Source organism: Aythya marila (assembly GCF_965140915.1).
Source record: "Aythya marila genome assembly, chromosome: 1".
Taxonomy (NCBI): Eukaryota; Metazoa; Chordata; class Aves; order Anseriformes; family Anatidae; genus Aythya; species Aythya marila.
In genome coordinates this window covers 186276361-186300756 of record NC_139042.1, presented here as the reverse complement: position 1 = coordinate 186300756, position 24396 = coordinate 186276361, and the positions used below count along the sequence as shown (strand labels likewise).

At 45.8% G+C, this 24396-nt stretch overlaps 1 protein-coding gene across 1 annotated transcript; it reads left to right on the top strand.

Annotated features, from left to right (window-relative positions):
* Nucleotides 1-8482: 8482 nt before the first annotated feature.
* Nucleotides 8483-20513, top strand: SELENOO (selenoprotein O). The gene is made up of 9 exons (XM_082780302.1): nucleotides 8483-9214; nucleotides 10109-10312; nucleotides 11267-11447; nucleotides 14786-14916; nucleotides 15267-15547; nucleotides 15898-16048; nucleotides 17614-17799; nucleotides 18887-19043; nucleotides 19677-20513. Exons 1-9 carry the CDS (start codon nucleotides 8622-8624, stop codon nucleotides 19860-19862), a joined length of 2070 nt encoding a protein of 689 aa, XP_082636428.1. The 5' UTR covers nucleotides 8483-8621; the 3' UTR covers nucleotides 19863-20513.
* The last annotated feature ends 3883 nt before the right edge of the window (nucleotides 20514-24396 follow it).

The window sequence follows — 24396 nt, the reverse complement described above, 5'->3', positions numbered from 1 at the left end:
CTTGAGTGTTCTGGGAGTGGCTTTATTGCAAGATGCATGTAGTGAAGTATTTGCAGGGGAAGGGTCACTTCACCAGCTCTGACTGATGGACTGAACTCAGGCTGTTGAAATGCGCACTGAAAAGTTCAAACACGGAACACAAGGAGCTCAGAAAACCTGAAATGGGTCCAGTGCCTGTACTTGTCCTCTGCGTGCTGCGCTCTTACCAACGTGGGGCAAATGAAGCTTCCCCTCTCTGTGGAGAGGACAGCAGCAAAGATGGGGCCGGCCTTATCCTCGCTCCCAGGAAGCAGAAGAGTGGCAACTGGTGGTGTGTGTGCTCTTTTCCTTGGCAGGACCTCCCCTTGGGCCCTGCTCTGTACCGGGAGCGTCCCCAATCAGTGTTCGCTTTTGCTTTTATGGGGTTTTGCCTGTCCCTGGAAGTGCTGCAAGGAAAGCTCTAGTGGTGTTAGGTTGAGAAAGGGGAAAAAATGCTACCACTTTCACACTTCTCTCATCCTAAATCCTCAGGACTGATGCATTGAGAATTTTTTTTTTTTTTTTTTTTTGGGGGGGGGCGCGTGCAATCAGACTTCTAGGAAAAAAGGCTGTGTTTAGACCATGAATTCAGTGTAAGTGGCATCTCCTCCCAGCCAAGCAATATCCTTTCCCTGGTAAAACATCCCTCCTTTTGGCTACAAAGCTGGTTTCACAAACTGGGCACCGTAACTCACGGGGATGTTTTGATCCGTGTGCGTGCTATTAGCACACAGTGTCTCTGCAGGGAGTGACGCGCACACCTGCCAGCCCCAGGGAATTTTTGTAAAGTCTCTGGGGCCAAGAACGGGTTGCCCAGGGAGGTGGTGGCGTCACCGTCCCTGGGGGTGTGCAGGGAAGGGTTGGACGCGGTGCTTGGGGACAGGTTTTGGGGGTGACACTGGTGGCAGGGGGATGGTTGGATCAGGTGATTTCAGAGGGCTTTTCAGACCCTTATGATTTTGTGATTTACCAAGGGATGAGCGCTGATGGCTTGTAGGCGTGCACTACCAGCGAGCATCCTCTCTCCATCTCCCTGCACGTCCCTCCCCGCCTTGTCTCTCACCTCCTGTGAGCTGCGGATTTATTCGCGTTCTGCTGGAGCTGAAAAACGCAACAGCGATGGCTTAGTGCCCTCTGCCGCCCGCAGCCGCTGTGTGCAGGGGGCTGGGGGGCCGCGAGGAAAACCCACAGCAGGGAGCAGCCTGGCGTGCCCGTTTACACGAGGATCACACTGCTAGAGAATTGCCTCATTACACTTGAATTCTACTTATTATTTTTTTAAATCATTGTTTTACACGTTTGGAATTACCGTGGATTGCTTCGTTTGTCATGTGTCAAGGATAGGCTTAGTTTGCCCCTTGTGTAAGGCCTAACCTCGGGAGATGCCCTAGCTCGTTTCTCGTGATGGTTTTGAGCCCAGATGGTTCCTCTCCATCTCCAGGAATTTCATCCAGGCCCACTAACCACAGCGTTCTTGGGCACTGCCCTACACGTGCCTCCTGGGATGTCCAGGCCTCCTGCTGCCCAGGTGCATTAGAAGGCTTGTGGCACACCACGCTTCGTGGCACGGGCTGCACTCTGAGAGTGCCGAGGTTTGTATATCCCTTTCCAGAGCAGCTACCCACACCATACCCGAGGCAAACTGTTTATTGACAAACACACTACAAGGAAAGTGGCAAAACAGAAGAGTAATGGGTAATCCAAGTGACGTACCACTGCTCAGTTACACGGGTACGCAGACCGCTATGCACAGCTACGAGCCGTAGATCTCAGAGCCGAGGAGCCAGCACGGGGCACAGCTCTGTACGTCCTGAGGTGCAGGTCTGCTCCGCCACACCATGTCTGAGACCTAACGGAGAGCCCGGGCAGTGATCCCAGGAGTTGTCCTCCAGTGCATGGGTCTGCTACCAGCTGTAGGTGACTCCGCTGCCGTTGGCACATGCCCTCTGGTCGTCTTTGGTGGGTTTTACACCTCCTCCTTCATTCAGGTCCACCTTTTTGTCACCCTCACATTGCCTCTCCCCCACCCGAATCCCTCCTAAATAAACAGCCTGCCCCCAACTTTCTCCCCACTGGTCCCGGTTTTGCTACAGCCACACCCAAACGTATTTTTCCTGACACCATCACTGAGGCAAGCACAGCCTTACACAGTGCTACAGCCGGGCATTCCTGCTGCAGGCAGCCCGGCTCCCCATGTCTCCACCTCTTTGTTTTCCCACTGGGTTCATCCTCATTCAATTATTAGACACAACTATTCCACTTTAGCCTTGATCCTTCTGCGAGCTCAGACCAAGCACAAGCAAGACCTTGTCTGGCAGCTCACACGCCAGAGAGCTGCAGCAGAGGTGCCTGGTTTCCACACTTTGGCCGTGCACTGCCCTAGGCCACTCACTGCACGGGGCCACGTGCTCCAGCGGGACCTCTCACTCACAAGTCACCCCCTGGCCTGACCGACCTTCTCCAAGGACGTGCAGACCACTCTGGATGCTCGTAAGCTCAGTCCCTTCCGGCTGGAAACCACCACGGCTGTCACGACAGCAGCGTGTGTGAGATGTCGACCTGGGCACATCGGTGTGCTCCTGCCTTTAGAAAGAAGCAGAGCATGTGCAGAAGGATAAAGGACAATGCTGTCATAACTAATAGCAAGTACAGGATTCTGTGATGATGAGCTGCATAGCATCAGCTTTTGGTGACCCATCCATGCAAATGCCATACCAATAATGTACAGGTAACAATCTGCTATCAGTCTGGTTCTAACAGTTCCTTGTTCTTTAAGGTAATCCTTCAACTTGCAATTTGTTGTCCGCTCTCCAGTTTCCCGGCATCCTTCTGCGTGCTGTCCTGCTGTCCGAGTACCTCATCCCAGCAAGGACCATCAGTTCGCAGACAGATGTCATTAGTCCTCTGGTCTGGAACAGAACCCAGCTTTTGAGAACAGGATGTCAACACACACCGCCAGGCACAGAGACAAGTGCGACACCTCACCCCTGCTCAACTGCAGCCACAGGTGTCGCGTTGTCCTCCCTCTGTCCCACTAGAGGTGAGGCAACACATCCACAACCTGCCCTCCTACTAATAACCACGGCAGTTCCCATGCAGACTTGCTCCACTGACACATAAAAATACCCTCCCGTGGTCCCCAGCAGATTGCACAAAAGTGGTACATACATTTTGTAGAAAGGAGCTAAACCATTACGAAGGCACCTGACCACCTATTTGTTCTTTCAGTAGCTAACAGCTGAGCTGGAGTGCAATAGATGGACGGAGATGCTATTCAATCCCTCAGTTTGTTGCTGTTTTATTTTAAACTTGGTGGCTGCTTTTACCACATGCCAAATTTGGCCATCGCAGGCAATTACCACTGTTGGTGCATCAGACAGTGGCCTGAAGTTTGTTACCAGTCCAGAATCATAGAATGGTTTGGGTCGGAAGGGACCTTCATCCACCACCCAGCCCAACCCTGCTGCCACAGGCAGGGACACCTCCCACTAGACCAGGCTGCCCAAAGCCCCATCCAACCTGACTTTGAACACATCCAGGGCACCCACAGCTTCTCTGGGCGACCTGTTCCAGTGCCTCATTGCACTCATAGTAAAGAATCTCTTCCTTTTATCTCAATCTACCCTCTTTCAGTTTAAAGCCATTGCCCCTTGTCCTGTCACTACTCAGCAAGAAGTCCCTCAGTCCTTCCCTTTAGCTATCGGAAGGCTGCAGTAAGGTCTCCCCAGTGCCTTCCCTTCTCCAGGTAGAACCTTCTATACAATTTACCTTGCACATGCTTCAAAACTCCCTCCAGTTTCATACAATGAATCACAGAAGGGCTGAGGTTGGAAGGGTCCTCTAGAGGTCATCCTGCTCAACACCCCTGCTCAAGCAGGGTCAGTTGTCCAGGACCATCTCCAGATGGCTTTTGAGTATCTCCAAGCATGGAGACTCCACCACCACGAGAGGCACAACCTACATTTATATGGGTTACACTCTGGATGTACTCTAGAACTGTGCATGCCTCACATGTCAATTCCCTAATTCTTTCCCCAAATTACAGGATTAATATTAATTTTGGCCCATTTCACTTTATCTTCTCAAACTAAAATTTGTGGTTACCTATGGACAGCGTGGTTTTAGCTTTGGATATGCTCAGTGGCCGAAAGTAAGTGGCCTGCTAACAAATGATTACTGAGAAACCAAGCATTCCCATTGTCTCAGGGTCTCACATTAAGATTCCTTTGACATCTTTCATGAAGGAATTAAAGTTATTAACAGCAGTGATGTTCCATGTCCAAACTATTGCTCTTACACCTAGAAGATGGTTTAAATGGTTTTTGTGATGCTCCTTAAAACGACGATGGGCACCACGAAGAAGATGGTCCTTGCAGAGGCTGTCTGTGCTCCACACCTGTGATCAATCCCACAGCAACATCTGTGTCTCTGAAAAAAATTCAATCTCCCTTGTTAGTTAGTTAAAAACACTTTGATTCCTTGGCAGCAAGTCCCATCTACCCACGAAACTTCTTTCTTTGTTTCCATTTAGTACTGTGTTTCCCCAGAACAGAGCCACAACTACCCCTGAATTTTCTCTAGGCCTTCTCCTTGGTATGTGGGGTGTGCCTTGGACCACGTTTCCCAGTGGGGTTTGATTGTCGTGGGTTTTTATATGGGCATTCTGTTCACGAGCTGTGTAACTCCAGGGAGCTGCCTGAGCCCATGCTCTGCTGAGCTGACTGCTCCAGGATCGAGTTGGTGTTTGAGGCACTGTTCAGCCCGTTTACTGTCCCATTTTTTCCATTTCTGGGCCACAGCCATATACCAGCTCACAAGGGCCATCACCGGTACCTAGCACATTCTTTGCTCACATGGCCCAGCACACACATAGCACTTCGTCCCACCTCAGCCCTCCTCAGCCCTCCTCCTTTGTCCATTAGCTGCAGTCTCACCTGGGTGGAGCTGTCAGCTCTTCCCACCATCCCGAAGGACTGCAGGTAGCAGGAAATAAGATTCAACCAACACAGCCGCATCCCTACAAGGAAACTCTGTACTGGTGCATCCATCAAGTGGCTTCCAAATTAATTAAGAACGGAGGACCAAGCATGTTCAGTATTTCACACAGACACCAAACGGGTATTAGCAGCAGCTGCACAGACTGCCACGGCCTCTACCCCTCTTGCTGCATCGGCGGCAGCAAACACAAACTGACACAACCCCCTCCTTCACCTCTCTAAGGGGCCCACACAACCAGTTTGTCACTGTTCAAACATTCCCCTTTCCCAGGGTAAAAGACAGAACCCAACACAAACTTACAACTCAGTGCAAGGGGGTTCCACCGTCCACATACCCCACGTCCCTGGATTTCTACAGGGATCATGAAAATCGGGATTTTAAATCCCACTCTCTTCCACCTTCGTTGTGCCTCCTGAGCCTCCTTGCGACCCTTCTGAGCTTCTGCACTGTACTGGGAGTGGAAGCGGCGGTCTCCAGCTGGAACAACTTCACCTATCACCTCTAATTTTGTTTTGACTTCCATGCCAGTACTTCACGACCCACATCACCTTTTCATCTTCTGAAGCAGCAGTACCGTAAGTTTTCCCTTGGACAGATGTCCGTGAACTAAGACAGGAAATTCCTTCCTAAAGCATTTTCCCCCCCCACTTTTACCAGGATTATCTGCCCATCCAGTTTATCTTCCCTTATGCACTTCTACTTCTTGTCCCCCCCACATTTTCCCCCCTCCTACTCCCAACATCCAGCTTGATTTACTCAGGAGCGGGAGACCCCAGCAATCTACTAATGCTGATCCCGTATCAACTAAGAAAGTATTTGTAACCTCCCATTCCCCTTCAACAGACACCGCACCTCCACACAGCCTCTTCCGCCTGAATACCAAGTCAGCGAGGTGGAGGTTAATCCCACTGACACCAGGGGCTGGGACCCCTAATCTTTAAGGTCCCTCAGCGACGGGTATAGTTTTCTCTTTGGGACAGGAGGAGGAGGTGACAGCTTCGTTTGCTTCAGTTTTTCCCAGATCTCCTCTTGTTTCATCCCCTTTTCCTGAAGGATTTTTTTCATTTTGGCAAGCAAAACTCCCGTGGGCTGACTATCCAGCTCCCTTTCGTTCACTCCCTGATTTATTAAATACTTCCAAATTATCCCTCTAGGGATGTACGTCCTTGTCTTTACCCCCACCGCGTTCTTCTTTGCCTTCTCTTTGCCCTCTGCTCCCACCAGGGTCCCCAAGTTCTCCAACGTGTCCATGCACTCGTGGAGGGGACGGCCGATCAAAGTAGACCCCAGGCTGATGAAAAACCCCTTATGCAGCTCCGGAGCGCGACAGGCCAGCACCCCTATGTCTGCCTGCTCCACGTTCACCCCGTGGATGTCGAAGTCGGCGGTCACCGGCTTCTCCTGCTGCTTTAGCACCCGGAGTACCACATTCCCACACACATAGGCTGACACCTCCTGGACATCTGCCCAGGGTGCCCCTTCCATGTTATCCTTGAGAGGCTCATATTCTCCCAGATTTCTAATCACCAGCCTTAGGATCTCTCCCCCCAGTGCCTCTTCGGGGGGCAAGGCTCTGATGATCGCCCCCACCTTGGGCCAGGGCAGCCCTATGGCTGTCACCACCCGCTTCGCCGCCTCATATGTGAAAGGTGTGTGCTGTTCTAAAGCCCAAATTCTGTTTACCCACACCGGCCACCCCTCCTTCTGTTTCTTCCAAACTTTCTCTTTTCTGGACACATCCCCCGCTCCCTGGCTTCCATCTCCCTCCTCCGGCTTTATTTTTCTGGCCCCCACCCCTTGCCCCACCAAGTTTTCCTGGTTCTCCACATTCTCCCCATCCAACGTCTCCGGGTTGCCATTTGTCTCGCTCAGAGCCGCTACCTTCCTCTGGTCCAAGCCCTTCCCGAGGGATAGCAGCTTACCCAAGCACTGCACTTTCTTTCTTAACCGGGCATTATCGGCACTCTCTGCCCGGAGTTCTTCTTTTATTTTTCTGACTTGCTCGGCCTGCTCGCTTAGCAGGGCTTTATCGCAGCGCAGCGCCAGGATTTCGTTCTGGGCCACCTGCAGGTTGTTCTGCAGGCTCTTTATGCATTGCTCCTTCTCTTCCACCGTGGCTTGCAAGACACTGGCCAGATCGAACAGCAGCCACTGCAGGGCCGAGCACTTCTTCTCTCCTTTAGGGTGATTCACAGCAACGTAGCTTAACCAGTGCCTTTCGGCAGCTTGGAGGGTGGGATCCTGGCTGACCACTTTGGGATCCCAAGGATCCCGCCCGTGCTCCAGCATTGCCTGCACCAGCAGCCCCCTCTCCTCCGGAGCCTGAGAGCTCTCCGACTCCGGCTTCTCCTTCGACTTCGTCGCCCTTGTTAGCCACGACATCTCGGGGTCACCGGCCTGCTGCACCCCTCACTTGGGACGGGACAGGACAGGATGGGATGGGACAGGGCAGGACAGGACGGGATGGGATGGGATGGGATGGGATGGGATGGGATGGGATGGGATGGGATGGGATGGGATGGGATGGGATGGGACAGGGCAGGGCGCTGCCTGCCTGCACCACTACGAGGAAACCCCCGGATACAACCAACGCCGCCCCTCGCTCACTCACCACACAGCGGTCCCCAGCACCCCCTCGTCCTCCTCCTCTCCTCCTCCTCTTCCTCCACCAGCAGATGGCGGCTCCGGGCCCCGCATCACGGCTCTTTGTACCCCCGGGGAGTGGCGGTGCCGGTGCCGGGGCACAGCCGCCTCAGCACCACCTCCAGCGCCTCCCCCGGGGCCGGCCGCCCGCCCTCGCTGCGACCCCCCGGGCTGACGGATGGGTCTCGTCGTGGTATGATAAAGGAGCCAAATCTGGTATGTTTTATGAACAGAGAGGCCAAACCTTTACAGTGTTTAGTTAAAAAGAAGTTTAGAAGCTCTCTGGGTGTAAATGATGTCCCGAGGCTGGAGGATGTGTCTGAAAAGATAGGCGAGGAACTCGTGGTATGCAAGTCCTTGGATGTGTGTATGACCTAGCTTAGCACGCATGCATAAATTGACTATGAGAGACTCATTAATGTTGGAAAAGACCTTCAAGTTCATCTCGTCCCACCGCCCCCCTACCACCAGTGTCACCCACTGAACCATGTCCCTAAGCACCACGTCCAACCTCTCCTTAAACACCCCCGTGGGAAAAACCTGAAGGACCACCAGTAGAAACACACACGCACGCTTACTTAAACGAGTTCTGGGAAATAGCGTGGATATGTTATTTTTTATTTTTGGAAAACGAACGCACACGTATGTTTTGACTGTATAATTGACCCCTGGAGACTGGGCAATTCGGCACACGCACTAAGTGGAGTCATCCCCTATGCGTCCAGCGCCGCAATTAAAGAACGCCTGCTTTCTAAAGAATGTCTGCTCCCTAAAAATTGAGTCTTCTGAAAAAGCCTTTGTCTTCCCAAAAACTGGTATTTTGTTTGACCCACTTTTACAACACCACGAACCCCGGCGGGCGGTGCTCCCCGCAGGGGGGAGGTGCAAAATGGCGGCGGCCCCGCCCCGTTGGGGGAGGTGCAAAATGGCTGCGGGACCGCCCCGTGGGCGGGAGGCGCCGAATGGCGGCGGCGCTGCGCACCGGGAGGAACCGATCGCTGCCGCCGCTCGTCCCGCCGTCTCTTCGGCGTTTCGGCGCCGCCATGCAGCACCCCGCGGCGTCCTCGGCACGGCCGGGCAGCCCCGAGCACGGCGCTGGAGCAGCAGCGGAGCCGGGGGCCAGCGGCGGCGGTGGTGCTGGGGGCTGGCTGGGAGCGCTGCGCTTCGATAACCTGGCGCTGCGCTCGCTGCCCGTGGAGCCCTCCGAGGACAGCGCCCCGCGGGCCGTGCCCGGCGCCTGCTTCTGCCGGGTGCGCCCCACGCCGCTGCGCAACCCGCGGCTGGTGGCCATGTCGCTGCCGGCGCTGGCGCTGCTGGGGCTGGAAGCCGCCGAGGTGGAGGAGCGGGAGGAGGCCGAGGCGGCGCTGTACTTCAGCGGCAACCGCCTGCTGCCGGGCTCGGAGCCGGCCGCCCACTGCTACTGCGGCCACCAGTTCGGCAGCTTCGCCGGGCAGCTGGGCGACGGCGCCGCCATGTACCTGGGCGAGGTGCTGGGCCCGCGGGGCGGCCGCTGGGAGATGCAGCTGAAGGGCGCCGGCCTCACCCCCTTCTCCCGGTAAGAGGAGCCCCGGCCGCTGCTGGGGGTGCGCAGCCCGGGATGGAAAGGGGTTGGGGCTGCTCCCAGCCCTTCTGCGTCTCGAAATGATGCTGTGGGAGGGTTTTCCAAGCAAAACTCAGCGAAAATTCACGGTGCGGTGCGAGCGTAAAGTGTACGCTCTCACGCTGCGGCTCCTGAGGCGGCCTGAATGGGCTGAATCCTTTCCTACGTGTTTCATCCTGAAAAGCCCAAAGAACAGTGTTTAAAAGGCCCAGTGGTAGCCGCTTTATTAATAGGAAACCATGATGTGAACTTTGTAAGTCACTTGTTTCACTGGTTGCTTTCTGCGTTGCTCTTCTTGCACCGTGATCAATAAAAAACAGGGTTTTGTTAGCGGACAGCTGCAGTGCGTGTTTAATTTCTGCGGCGTACCATTTAAGGACTGCTAAAGTATTGGGTAAATACTACAAAAAATGATTTTTTTTTTAAAGCTTACTAGCGTTGAAAGGTAGTTTTGGTCTGAATTTATTTTAGTGATGTGTTATATAATATATCCATAAGTTTACCGTAGGACACATTATATTCGTCCAGAATTTATTAAGTTTTGGGAAGTCTCTATTGCGTGTATAAAAACAAAGTTAGCAATTAGAAGGAATATCTGTAATTAGAAAAGCGTTCTTCTGGTATATGTGGTCCTCATGGCTAGTGTATTTATCAAATCTGAACTCTTAGAGATCCTCAGAGATCTCTAAGGATCTGGTTTTCATCGCATACCTGCCACTACTTTGCTGTGTGAGTTCAGGCAGAGCACTTAACATCTTAGTTCTTGTTTCTCCATGGCTAAGGGGGAAGCAGGAGTCCTCCTTCCTTTATAGCCAGAAGACTTGAGTCCTGTCACTGTCTTTGCTGCAGGCAAGCCGATGGTCGTAAAGTCCTGAGGTCAAGCATACGAGAGTTCCTGTGTAGCGAGGCCATGTTTCACCTAGGAATACCAACAACGAGGGCTGGAACCTGCGTGACATCTGACTCGGAAGTTGTTCGCGACATATTTTATGATGGAAATCCAAAAAAAGAAAAGTGTACAGTTGTTCTGAGAATAGCTTCTACATTTCTAAGGTAGAGAGAAGCCTACTTTTTATTTTATTTTTTACTATTCTTCTAAAGTCAAGCACAAAAATATAATTTTAAGTGTATTTCTGTAACAGCAGCACCTGCATGTTTCTTGTTGTTGAATCTTGTAACCTTTTTTGTAAGGCTGTGGAAAGCTGCTGCTTTAGCCCAGTGGATGAGATGTGTGCACACTGGCAGGTAAACATTAACTAGGGACTGGGGGTGTGAGTGTCGTAGAAAGTTCTGCAGATCTCAAAAGAGATTTTTCATGTTTATGCCTGCGAGGAATATGTAGATGTAGGGGATTTTTTTTAGATATTGGTAGTGTTGGTGGATTATAGCTCTACCCTTACTTTACAAGCTATTGTAATGATACAGTACTTCCCAGGTTTGGGGGTATCTTGTAAAAGCCTTAAGACAGTACTTTCCTTGCCTGAGATGTGTGCAGAGTTCCTGCTCCAATGCAAAGCAGGACTTTGGGATGGTGTGTTGTTCCTTGGGAGGCAACATCATGCTAGGGAAAAGTGAGGCATAAGGAATACACATCAATACATGTATGTCTGTGCACGTGTGTATGGAAAAATGCATCATATGTACATGATATAAAGTTTAGTATTTTAAGTCATGTTTCTGTGTATTCACTCAGGATAAGGATTTTTCTATAGAAGCAGTTTTAAGAAACTTCTAGCGAACTGGTCTTCAGTACTAGCTAGGGTCTTAATCTGTTTGTTTACATGTGGATGTATCTGCTTCCTCGCACTGAGTAACTTTGTTTCCTTAGTTTCAGTGTGAGAATGCTTCAGGTCTTTTCTCACAGGCTGCTGAAGAATTAGTCTTAAACCCTGAAGATGATATTGCAATGACAGTAAATTTTTTACTATGTTTAATATCAGTTGAAGCTAATAAGATCAAATAATACTAAGAAGTAATACTAAAAACATGTTTTTGTTATTTCAACAGATTTGGTTCTTTTGAAATTTTTAAACCTACTGATGAATATACAGGACGCAAGGGTCCTAGTGTCAACAGAAATGATATTCGAATACAAATGCTTGATTATGTGATCGGCACTTTCTATCCGGAAATCCAGGAGGCTTATTCAGACAACAATATTCAGAGGAATGCTGCTTTCTTCAAAGAGGTAAGAAAGATAAGTTGCTCTTCAAAAATTCCTCTTTGTTTAAAAACTCAGAAAATGATCTCAGGCACCGGGGTTGAACTGCTCTTTTCTTAGGAAAAAACACTCTTAATACAAGTATTTATTGATGAAAGCAGTGCTGATATTGACCAAACTGATAAAAACAGTTAATCATTTACCTTTTTAATAGTAAGGCATGATTTTTTGGCTCTCAGTGAGCTTCCCAAAACTTCTAATTTTGCTAAGAGCATTTTAGGATGCGAGGGGGAATCCTAGCCCTGACTGTCAGGTGATGAATTAATGGCACTGAGGTTTTTGTCTTGTAAAACATTGAGGATGTTGAGTCACTTCCTGTCTCTTATTTTCCAAATTATAGACAGAAATGCTGACTGCATGTCACTTTAACTTCATACTTCAAAATTTGAATGTTTAAAGGCAGTCAAGCAGTGAGACGGCTTTCCTGGTTGCAAAACCTCCAACTTGGGGAACAGTGAGGTCAAGTGAGATAAATGTATCTCAGAAGTGGTGTAGTGATGGGTGATTCTGTTGTGCCCAGAGGAGAGACTGGATGGTTTCTCAGAAATGGTTTTGAAGCATTTTCAATTAATGTATGTGTTTAGACCTTAACAATTACTGGAGAACCATTCATAAAAGTTCAGGTGACATTCAAATATTACTATCCCAATAGGAAGGTAATACTTAAAATTATTCTGCTTATTGAATACTTGTAGCAGTCTAACATACTTGACTAGTCTAAGTCAAAACAGTTGTGATGCTTTGATATCTGAAATGCTCTGTTAGAGAGCGACAGCACCGTGATGCATGTTCATAACAGAGCAATGCGGAGATGAAAGGCAGGCTTAAAATCTGGCTTTCTCTAACTTGTGTGAGTTTTGAGTTTGTGCATAATTGCATTAGTTTTTAAAAAGCAAGCAGTTGCTTAGTTCACCTTTGGGTGCTGAAGAGGTTAACTTTGCTGACAGACCTCTCACTTGTGAATTAATGAAGTCAATGATGACTGCAGATTGTCACCAACCATGTACTGCTCTGTAGCTGTTAGCACATTCATTTTCTGACAGTAGGAAAAAAACACATGGGATTTCAGGATCTTTGCAGAAGTGTGTGTGAACAAAGATAGTTTTCCCTTCAGATCCCCTTGTATCTCACTGTCACAAGTCAGTCCCACCTCTTTCTGCCTCTAACTTCTTTCCCTGGCCCAGTTACTACTGATTTCTTGCCCTCATCTTGGCATGCTTTCCTTATTTTCCTCAATCTCTTATCTTTTTTGTTGTGCTCCCCCAGTCTGGGTCTGTCCCAGCGTTGTATTGTCATGTTTTGTCTCCATAAGTGGAGATTTTCCATAGCCATCTCCATCTGAACAGTGCCTCGCCTGATTTACCAAACACTGGTGTCTTTTTTAATAGCAGGGTAGTGCTGTCCCTTCCCTGCCATGCTTTTATCTTTTCGTTTTGTACTGTAGAAGAACAGGAGGAAAAAAGTCCAAGTGATTGCATTTGGCAGTGCTGACCAGAAAATAACCACCATTATCTATACTTCTAAAATAACTTGTAGATGCTGTTTAAACTTGCATGAATGTGTTTTTTAAGAGAGTGCTCTTGTTTATATATACCATACTTGTTTTCTAGTATGGCTAGCAGTAGAAAAATGTGATTAAAAAAAGCTGAAGGTCAAAGTGAACACAAAGCTGTCTCTAATCAATATACCCATCTTTGAGTGGCATCCAAGCTTTAATTGCTTTCAGGTGCTCTCGTTAGCCGCATTTATTTTGACCAGAACGTTGGCAGTGTGATGCCTTCATAGAAAGGCATCCAGCAGTCACAAATTGCTTTACTGCTGGAATGCTTTTATCCTATCTGTGGCTGCCTGTTTTTTTCTTTCTTTTTCCTAAACTTTATCATCTTTCTGGCAAAGCGCCATCACATAGGGTGTGTTTCCCTTACTGGTTTATAATCAGTTTTGTACACATGTTGTGACTTGGAGTGCCTTCTGGCAACTGACTTCCAACTCTCCAGTAAAGCAGAATTCAGGAGAAATGTGCAGAGTACCTCGTATTGGAAAAAGTAGAAGCCTGAGATCTCAAAGTGAACCAAAAACTCCTGTTCTAACGATCACTTCCAGTTTTTACTACCTGTTAGATCACCCCACAGCAAGAATTTTCTGATTTTCCTTCTTCATCTGACTGCACATATTTTTTAAAAAAGTGAAAGAATTACGGGTTTGGACACAGATGCATAAAACTAACATTTTCTTTGTTAACAAGATCATTTTTAAACCTTAATAAAATGCACTCGCACCACAGCCTGGAGAGAATATTCACCTTAAATTTCTGTGTGTTGATAGCTATATAGAAAGATAAGTGATTTTAGCTATGACAACAGTTTGATTTAAAGACTCTAGCTAATGGTTACATAAAATTGTTTGTGGCAGTTCAGTAAGGTATTTGGAAATACCCAGATAAAAGCCAGATTAACTTCCTGAATTTTAGGTTTTGTAGGACACGTCCAGTTGCATTCGACAAATGGGCTAAATTAAATAACTTTTAGATATTACTCTGTTATTTTTGACGATTGGAGCACATGCACTGATTACAGCTGAGGCTCCCACAGAAGATAACACTCAGTTAAGCAACTGAAAAGCTCTGGTAAAGCATGTGTTCAGTGAAGAATTAGATTTCAATAAAATTGCCATTCTTGGAGTATGTATTTAGCTAAAAGGTGAGCTCTTAGTTTTTTTTCTACTCCTGGCAGGTTGAAGTAAGTGCTTATCAGGCCTGAAGTTTGTTAGCAAAGGATCATTATTGTCTGAACAGCCTACCTTTTTGTAAATCACTCCTACATACGAAGTAAAGCAGCAGGCTGACTTTACACTGAGTTTTGTCACACATAGTTCTTCATAAAATGAATATTTCTCTGACTTTTGCTGTGTTCTGTCTGTAGTTAAAGGGTCTTTAAAATAAGTAGTAAGCAAAAGAATGTCGTTGCATGATGACTAGAAAAGTGCACAAGTCTGATGTTGGTTTACCATATTTTTGTGTTCTGTCTCCAGTGTGTTTTGAAGCACTGCAACTGACGTTCAAGTTAAGTTTGGTAGGTAAAAGAGGGAACAAACAGAAATAGGAGATTTAGGAACCAGGCAGTTGATAAATGGAGGAGAGAGGCAAGCTGTCTTCAAGATATTTGTGTACATGTATATGGCTTACAGACAGAGTCTGCTCCAGTCAGAGTTCCCACAGTAGAAAAATTCATTCAGACTAGCAAATGTGTGTAAATGTATGAATGTTTATACCTTGTGTTGAAAAATGCAAATGTTTTTTCTTTTAGATAACGAAACGGACAGCAAGACTGGTTGCTGAGTGGCAGTGTGTTGGCTTTTGCCATGGCGTGCTGAATACAGATAATATGAGCATAGTTGGACTAACTATTGACTATGGCCCTTTTGGGTTTATGGACAGGTCAGTGTGGCCTGTGGACAGTGTTCAAAATGTGCTTATCAATTTGCTGTATAGAACAATCCTGCTGATGTTCACTATTGCTTTAATACCTTAGCTGTCAAGTAGATTTATGGACCCACTTTACAGCAAAGTAGGTTAAGCTAGTCCTATTTGCCCTGTAATTCTTTTCAACCTTGAAATATAACTGTGTTGACAACACCTCTAACTGTTAGAGTGGTCTTGTAGCATGTGGGGTTCCTCCCATCCAAGGAGGACTGTTCCCTTTCAGGGCTTGTTAGCTTCCTAGAGGGCTTCATACGGTATTCGTGTCCAGATAACAAGAGGAATGCTAACTATTTCTTCGTTTGTAGATACGACCCCGAGCACATTTGCAATGGTTCTGATAATACAGGGCGCTATGCTTACAACAAGCAGCCAGAGATTTGCAAGTGGAATCTAGGGAAGCTCGCTGAAGCCTTAGTTCCAGAGCTGCCCTTGGAAATCAGCGAACTCATCCTGGAAGAGGAATATGATGCGGAATTTGAAAAACATTATTTGCAGAAGATGAGGAAGAAACTAGGCCTCATTCGGTTGGAATTAGAAGAAGATAGTAAGCTGGTGTCTGAACTTCTCGAAACCATGCATCTCACAGGTTGGTGAAGGTTGCATCGGGTTATTATTTCATAGACCATAAGTACCTTATAACTGCACCAAGTTGTAATTTTCACCCTGACCTTAAAAGAAAGCAGCCTTGCATGACTACACTGTCATCTGAGAGATCAAAAGACCAAAGGATAATTGCATTCTTGCAACCTGTGTGGCAGTTGTTGCCTTTTTACAGGGCACCCCCTGTGTCATATTTGCACCCTCGCTGAGGGACCAATACATTTGTCTCTCTACCCTGGCTACCCACGCTGCTGCGGGGGGGGTTAGGAAGGAATTGTGGGACCTGTGTTCCTGCCCATTTGTCAGTTCCATTACCCACAGAATTCCCTCTCTTAGGTGGAGACTTCACAAATATTTTCTACTTGCTGAGTTCATTCTCAGTAGATTTTGATCCTTCAAGACTGGAAGATTTCTTAGAAAAGCTTGCAAGTCAGTGTGCTTCTATGGAAGAACTGAAAGTTGCTTTCAAGCCTCAGATGGATCCAAGGTAATACTGTTGTTTACCTAAATATTTTGTCCAGTGTTTAAAGTTTCATCATTACTATAATAAACTGTAATACTATTTTTTCTAGTAATATTAAATTTGGGAATTTCACTGTTAAACAGATACATCAACTGCAACGTAAATTCTTTTTCTCCCCTTTCCCTGCTGACTGAGCCAATGAGAGAGTGCCAGATAGTGAAGTAATACAGAAATATTTTATAGAAGAAATGGGTTTAAACAATAATGACTCCTGTGTGCTGCCAGAGTACTGTCCTGTGTACGGTTGGCCAATAATCACTTTCAGCCACCAGAGCTCTGAGCCAAGTATAACTGAAATGAGCACTTTAGACTCTGCAACCTGTTTGGTACTGTCCATGTCCTGTTTCATGTTCTGCAGCTCAGCTGTTCTGAGTGTACTAAAGTAGGAGATTTTGTTCAACTGCTGCCCTATAAAAGCAGTTGAAGCAGTTTTCTGCTTTTTGGAGCAGTGGAAAATGGAAAATGTGTTTGACCCTGTAAGTTTGTCCTTTTTTTTTCTTCCCCTATTTATTAGCTACAAATCATGTGATACAGAGGTAAAACTTTGGGGCGGGGGGCACAGTACTACATTAAACTGAATGCACAACTGACTTTTATCGCAACACATGGGAATCATGGATGTGGGTGTGTAAGATGCATGGGTCGCATTTGGATAATACTTTGTGTAACTGAAAAAAAAATCAAAGCACTCAGCTTATCTCTGTTTACTAAAAGTAGGAAAATACGATTTGGATATAATTAGTTGTGCTGTATGCCAGGGAGTAAGTAATCACAAAATATCCTGAGCTGGAAGGATCATGGAGTCCAAATCCTGGCTCTACACAGGGCCACCCAAAAGTCAGACCATGAGTCTGAGAGCTTTGTCCAAATGCTTCTTGAACTCCAGCAGCTCGGTGTTGTGCCCACTGCCCCGGGCAGCCTGTCCCAGTGCCTGACCACCCTCTGGGTGCAAAACCTTTCCCTAACACCCAGCCTGACCCTCCCTGAACCAATTTAGGTTGGTTAGATAAGTAAATAAACAGAAAGACTTGTCTCATGATTTAAATGAGGTATCTTTCTCCATATAATTTGTTTTTCTTAGTATTAGTGAAATTAGGTGATGTTACAGTATGTTACTGAATGCTGTTACAGTTAGAAAAACACATTTTTTAAAAAAAAAAGTATGCGTTCTCTGGTATCTTGGTACCTAGGTGCAAGGTCAAATTCCTTATTCCAAATTCCTTTCAGATTAGGGTGTTTTGATGAGAACTGTGCATCTAAATCCAACTGGTAGAGTTTCAGATCTACTGACTGTGCTTTGCATATCACAGGATTGTGAATTAAACACTGAATTTACTGAATTTTAAACACTGGGAGGGAACAGTGAAACAAGCATAATCTGTTATAAATTTGTGAATTATGAAGTGCTGGTATTTAACTTATCCATTTAAATCGCAGGTTATTGTGAATGTTTATCTACTTTATGGTTGCAAAATGATGATTCTTGACAGGCAGCTTAACTTTAATGTGTTCTTTCCTCTTGTTCCCAGACAACTGTCAATGATGCTGATGTTGGCTCAGTCTAATCCTCAGCTATTTGCACTAATTGGAACAAAAGCTAATATAAATAAAGAATTAGAGCGCATTGAACAATTCACTAAACTGCAGCAGTTAACAGCAGCTGATTTACTCAGCAGAAATAAAAGACACTGGACAGAATGGCTGGAAAAATACAAGTAAGGTTTACCAGTATTCTTAGCAGTATGTTTGCTGTGCATTTCGTTTGATAACAATGTATATGTCTCAAAAAACACGCTGTCTGAAAGTATACAAACAGCAGTGGGGTGCAGGCAACTGAGAATGCTATTAACTACTCTAAATGAGTATCTGTGAAAGTTAAAGGACATCTGTGTGTTTTCATGGTACTTTTTCTATATTTTGGGACGGGGGGCAGTGTAGAAAAGAACTAGCATTAAGTTGATATTAAAAGCACTTTGAGAATGTTGGTCTTGATTCTCACAGGAGCCTGATTTCAATTGCGAGCTATCAAGTGCTCAGGAACTAGAATTGGCTGACCCAAATGTCTTACTCTTTTGCATTTTTTCTTTCTGAAAGGAAAAAAAAGTGTATATACTAATATAGAAAGCAAATAGAAGTATTCTCAATCAAAGAGTAACTGTAAAAGAAGTCAAGGCCAGAAAAAGTTAAGACTATTTTATCAGGTATAAATTAGAAGCTTAAGAGCTCAATGTTAGCTGGAGACTTTCTATTCAGAAAATGTCTTGAAGACCATTAGTTGTTTCTAACCTAATCTACACAGCAAAACTTCTTTCCTCACCTGGTTGGCTGTGATCTTATTTTCCTATGGGTCTGAGAATTTTAGCAAGTATACCTGGCAGATCGGGTAGTCTTAGCTGTATCAAGTCCTTTTTATTTTATCAGAACATTAAACATTTTAACCAATAAACAAGCACAGAAATACTTAAAAGCCAAGCTTTCAATGTGAAGGTTTTTTCAGAGCAGTGCCAAACAGACCACCAGTGTGGGGCAAGGTGTCTCGATGTCTCTTTGGGGAATCTGCAGTGTGTGTGCCACTTGCTTGAGCATCATCATGACCTGCTGATAGATCATAATGCTGCTTTCAAATGATACAGGAAGTGGCATTTTTTATTTTGTTGTTGTGCTGAGTTTTATAAACTGAGAGGATTATAGGTGATGTAATACTTAAGAACTGCAAACTACAGATCTCAAGACAAGGAAACAGGGAGACTTCTACATGTGATTCTTGAACCAAACCAGTTGTTTCTACTTGTTTAATTTCAGAGTCCGTTTACAAAAAGAAATAGAAGGCATTAGTGATGTTGATGCCTGGAATACTGATCGTGTGAAGGTTATGAATTCCAACAATCCAAAATATATCTTGAGAAATTATATTGCTCAGAATGCCATAGAAGCAGCTGAAAATGGGGATTTCTCAGAGGTAAGATTACTGTTTAATATCTATTTAGGTTTGCTTGGATTTGTGGTGGTGCTGCTGCTGCTGAACGTTATGCTAGGTGAGATTCATTCTAGCATGTTTGTAAGGGCATTGGGAATTGGCCTTATTTGTGAGTGAGCTGTGGTTTTAATGGCTGCAGAGCAAAGAAAGGAACTGAAAATCTGAGTCTGAACCTGGTCCTAAGACAGGTCACTTAGCCATTCTAAAGACAGTGAAGACAAAGGTTTTATCTCAGGAGATGGCTAGGGATTAACTTCCTTACTGCCGAATGGTATCTTTTAAAAGCCTTTGCTTTCATCTGTGGAGTTCAGTATGTGGATTGCTACATGCTGAGTAAGGGTGAATTAATATATTCTGAGAAGTATGACAAAAGAATTTGTACTTAAGACGTGCTTTTAAGTTATTTGAGCTTGAGTTCCATGCAGATACAAATTCAGCCAGGTACTACTTTCAGTTTATTTATATAGATATTGTTCATCCATTTCATATTTGGCATGTCTGGAATTTGTGTGTTAAATACAATATACTTGATCATTACTTGGTTTGAGGTTCTTTTCTACATCATTTTGCCTTCGTTTTCTAAATTCTCTTAACCATATTATGTTTCTTCTCTAGGTAAGAAATGTATTGAAACTCCTGGAGAATCCATTTCAAGAAACTGAAAGTTCCACAGAGGTGAAGGGAGACACGGAAGAGGAGGAAGCAACAGCTGCGGCAGCTGCTTGCGCTCAAGCAACCAGAAGCAGACTGCCATATTGCAGTAAACCTCCACTGTGGGCTTCTGAGCTCTGTGTTACATGATCTTCATAACTGCCTTGTTTTATTTTTTGCTGTAAACTGAAGACTCTGATTCTCCTTCAGCAGTGAAGAATTCAGCAAGGCGAACGTCAAAGTGCTGTTAGGTTATAGAAACAACCCCATGTTTGGATGCACCTAAAAAACAGTCTTCAGCTGTGCTTATTTTGGACCAATTATGGGTCACCAGAACAAACCAAAAACAATTAGCCATCTGTATATGTCACTAATATTTATTTTTGAGACAAAGTCTTTGCTTTATTCATACCACACAGCACGTAGAAAGCAATATTTTGTTTTGGAGCACACTGACTTTTGAACATCCAAATGGAGTTGTTATGTGAAGACAAAAATAGCAAGTCAGGAATCTGATGTATTTTTGTCTGATGTCTTAACTAATAGTACTTCTAACATTTATTTGCTGCTTTTTTTCTATGCAGGGACTTTCAGTCCTCTTTAATGGAGGAATAGATTCAGTGTTGCTTGTTTTAAGCCATGATTCATTTAAGTAGTTCATTTTTTTGTGAACACTTAGATTGATATTTAATCTTTGATTTTAGAGTGTGTGCAAGCAGGAGACTGGGGGGGAATCAACTCTTTGGTTGTTTTTTTTGTTTGTTTGTTTTTTAGGTATAATATATAAAGAACAGAACTAAGGGAGTCTGTATATTTGCACTTGAAAATCTTGATAGTGAAGTTCATTCAGGTTCTTTACATTTGCATACAATGCGTGTGTAAACATTTGCTAAAATCATGGGTGCAATTTGTAAGGCAGTTGACTCAGGCAAAGGCAGTTACCCCGTTAGCGTCAACGCCATATAGAAGTGACCCTAGTACTCAGATACAGATTGGTTGTCTGTGTATTCTTAATATAGTCTCCTTGTACAAAAAGCATGCAGGTGGGGTAGCTGTCTGTTCACATTGGTCAATGGGGTCACTTACTTTGCTTCCATGGTCTTTGGAAAATGTTTACACTGGAACATACCATTTGTGCTTGTGTAAAAGATTATAGTGGATAATGGGAGGAGGATGGGAGCTGACTTGCTTGAAAATGTTATTGATAGTCTTTTGTTGAGATGTCAGGGGGAATTCAGTTGTCATTATTGCAATGTCAGCAAAATATCCATAGTTTAAAGGCATTAGTTAGCTTTCTGAACTTATTTCTAAAGGGCTTTGTTCTCGGATACCTGAAATCTTGGGCAAGTTTGGCTTAGTGCAAAGGTTTCTCTTCTCCAAAGAGGCTACTCTTTTACACTGTGAATTTAAGTGCACTCTGGTAAATTTTTCTTCCAACCCTGCGCAAGTTTGGTATTAGCTCAGGTTGAATTGTGCTCTTGTAAGTCTTCCTCAAAGCATGAGCTAAGGAAAAACAGGGAGAACAGTTGGCCTGTGCTTATCCATCTGTTATAATCAGTTTGTTCTTGTTGCTGCCACAGTAAATAGGCAATGTTTTGAATGTCAACGTTGATTCTATCTTGCCTTTGACCTAGAGAAGCTGATGATGAATGTCTGTGACAAATCAGAATCTCTCTAACTACTCTTCACTGCAACATTTCCTTACTGAAAAGGATAAACCTGAAGGTGTCTTCATCTAGTCCACGGAAGAATGGTGTAGTTGAACGAGGAAATTGCTTTAAGAAGTGGGCAACAATAAATAATACTTGCTGGTGCAGTATGCTAGAAATAATCTAGTATGCCAGAAATAATCTATTTTTGTAGGAGTTTGACAGATGAAATGACTGTCATCAGGGATTATCTTTCCTCCAAACTTGGGGGCTACTGAGGCCAAACTATTTAATGGAAAATCTAACAAAGTCAGTGCTGGGTAAATAGGACTGAGGGCTGAGAAAGGTATATGCTGGCAATTCGAAAGGCATTTCAAGCATACTCCTGACAAATCTGGAGAACCAATGGTGTCTTGCATTCAAAAGGAATTAGTTGCAGGGGGGGAAAAAAAGTTGCTCCAAGATAATCATAACTGCTGATTTTGTTTCTCAGTTTATATCTTTCCTTTTGGGACACAGGGAAGAACAATGTTTTCAAGAAGCTCTGCCCAAGCTTTTGGCTTAACAAAATATAGACATTACGGCTCTCTACAGCTACCTGAAAGGAAGGTGTGGGGAGCTGGGGGTCAGCCTCTTCTCACAGGGAACTAGCAATAGGACTAGAGGGAATGGCCTCAAGTTGTGCCAGGGGAGGTTTAGGTTGGAAATGAGGAGACATTTCTGTTCAGAGTGGTTAGGTATTGGGAGAGGTTGCCTAGGGATATGATGGAGTCACCGTCCCTGGGGGTGTTCAAGGAGAGGTTGGACGTGGTGCTTAGGGACGTGGTTTAGTGGGTGACATTGGTGGTAGGGGGATGGTTGGACCAGATGATCTTGGAGGGCTTTTCCAACCTTAATGATGCTATGATTTGTAATAAATACAGCACGTTCACCAGCTGTGACTACACTCTTAATATTTCTGCTAGAGTTCAACCTGAAGAAACTTCAGACCAACTTCGTTGGTCTGCTGCCCCTGTTGAGGTAGGGTAGGAGAGCCATGCAGCAGCAAAGGCACAAGGGACGTTGATGATTTAGAAATCACAAAAGAGCCCAGGAATGGTCATGCAGGAATTAAGCCTTCTCCCCCACAAAAAAAAGATGACGGTATCACTAGCCCAACTGAAGTGCTTCTACACCAGTGCAGGTGGTGTGGGCAACCAAGAGAAGAGCTGGAAGCCCCTGCGCAGCAGGAGAGCTGTGACACAGCTGCTGGTACAGAAACACGGTGGGATGGCTCACACGGTGGGAGTGCTGCAATGGATGGCTACAAACTCTTTGGAAGGGACAGATTTGGAAGGAGAGGTGGGAGGGTAGCCCAGTATTTTAGGGAGTGTTTGGGTTGCATAGAGCTGAACGGTGGCAATGACAGAGCTGAGTGTGCAAGGGTAAGAATCAGCAGGAAGGCCAACAAGGCGTGTGTCGCGGTGGGAGTCTCTTGCAGGCCACCTAACCAGGCCAAAGAGGCAGATCATATATTCTACAAGCAGGGGGGAGAATTGCTTACCCTTGTTCTTGTGAGGAGCTTCAACTTACCAAATGTCTGTGGGAAATACTACACGGTAGAGAGGAAACGGTGTAAGCGGTTTCTGGAGTGTGTGGAAGATAAATTCCTGACAGCTGGTGAGAGCCAGCTAGGGATGGCACCCCACTGGATCTTCTACTTGTTAACAGAGAAGGACCTGTGGGTGATGTGAGGATTGAAGGCTGTCTTGGGTATAGCCATCATAAATTAATAGTGGTTTTGACTTTTGGAAAAGCAGGGGGAAGGGTTAGCAGGACTGCTACCCTGGACTTCCTGAGGGCAGCCCTTGCCTGTTTAGGAGACTGGTTGGAGGAGTGCCAGAAGAAGAGAAGCCTGTCTGACGTGCCCAGTGGTTGAGGGAAAGGCTGTGGATGTGGTCTGCCTAGACTTCAGGAAGGCTTTTGACACCATTTCCTACAGCATTCTCCTGAAGGAGCTGGCTGCTCAAGGTTTGGATGGGTGTATGCTTTGTAGGGTTAAAAAGCGTCGGGTTGGCTGGGCCCCAAGAGTTGTGGGGAAACTGCCTGTCACTGTTGACCCCTCTGATTGTTGTCCCTTAGTGATAATTCAGGCTGCTGTGATGAAACTGCTGAGAGAAGCCTGGAGGCTCTCAAAAGGGACTTCAGGGGGTTGGGGTGGTGAGTGGGTGGGGTGGGCGTGCAGGTAGTGTTTTCCTCCATCCCTTCAGTGGCAGGGAGGGATGCTGAGCAGACCTGGGAAGCCTGGCTGATCAACACGTGGCTGAGAGGCTGGTGGCATTGCAGGAATTTTTATTTTAATTTTTTGATCTTGGGAAGGTTTACTCAGCACCTGGGCTGATGGCTGTAGAGGGGTCCCAGCTGTCTGAAAGGGGGAAACAGATTCTAGGCCAGGAGCTGATAGGGCTTGTTGAGAGAGCTTTAAACTAGGTGTGAAGGGGGACAGGGATGAAATGAAGCTCTGCAGAGATGAGCCCAGCGGAGCAGTCCCACGGTTGAGGGTGAGGATTGTGCTTGACCAACCTGGTACCCGTTTTTGAGGACATAACCAGTTGAATAGGTGATGGTAAAGCAGTGGATGTGGCCTGTCTTGATTTCAGTAAAGCCTTTGACACCGTACACCGTCTCCCTCAGCTAAACTGAGGAAGTGTGGTCTGGACTGTCGGGGAGTGACTGTGAACTGGCTGAAGGGAAGAAGCCAGAGGGTTGTGGTTAATGAGATGGAGATGAGTTGGAGTCCTGAATACAGTGGAGTTCCTCGAGGGCCAGTACTGGGTGGGACCAGTGCTGTTCAATATATTCATCAATGACTTGGATGAGGGAAGAAGTAAAGAACAACTCACGGGTTGAGATAAGGATAATTTAATTAAAGGGAAAAATAATAATTATTATTAAGGAAAGATTATTATTAACTAAACAATTTAACTAAAGGGAAAAAAGGGACAGGAGAAAAGGGAGGGGGAAAGGGGAAAAAAAAAGGCTATGTGGAAGTGCAG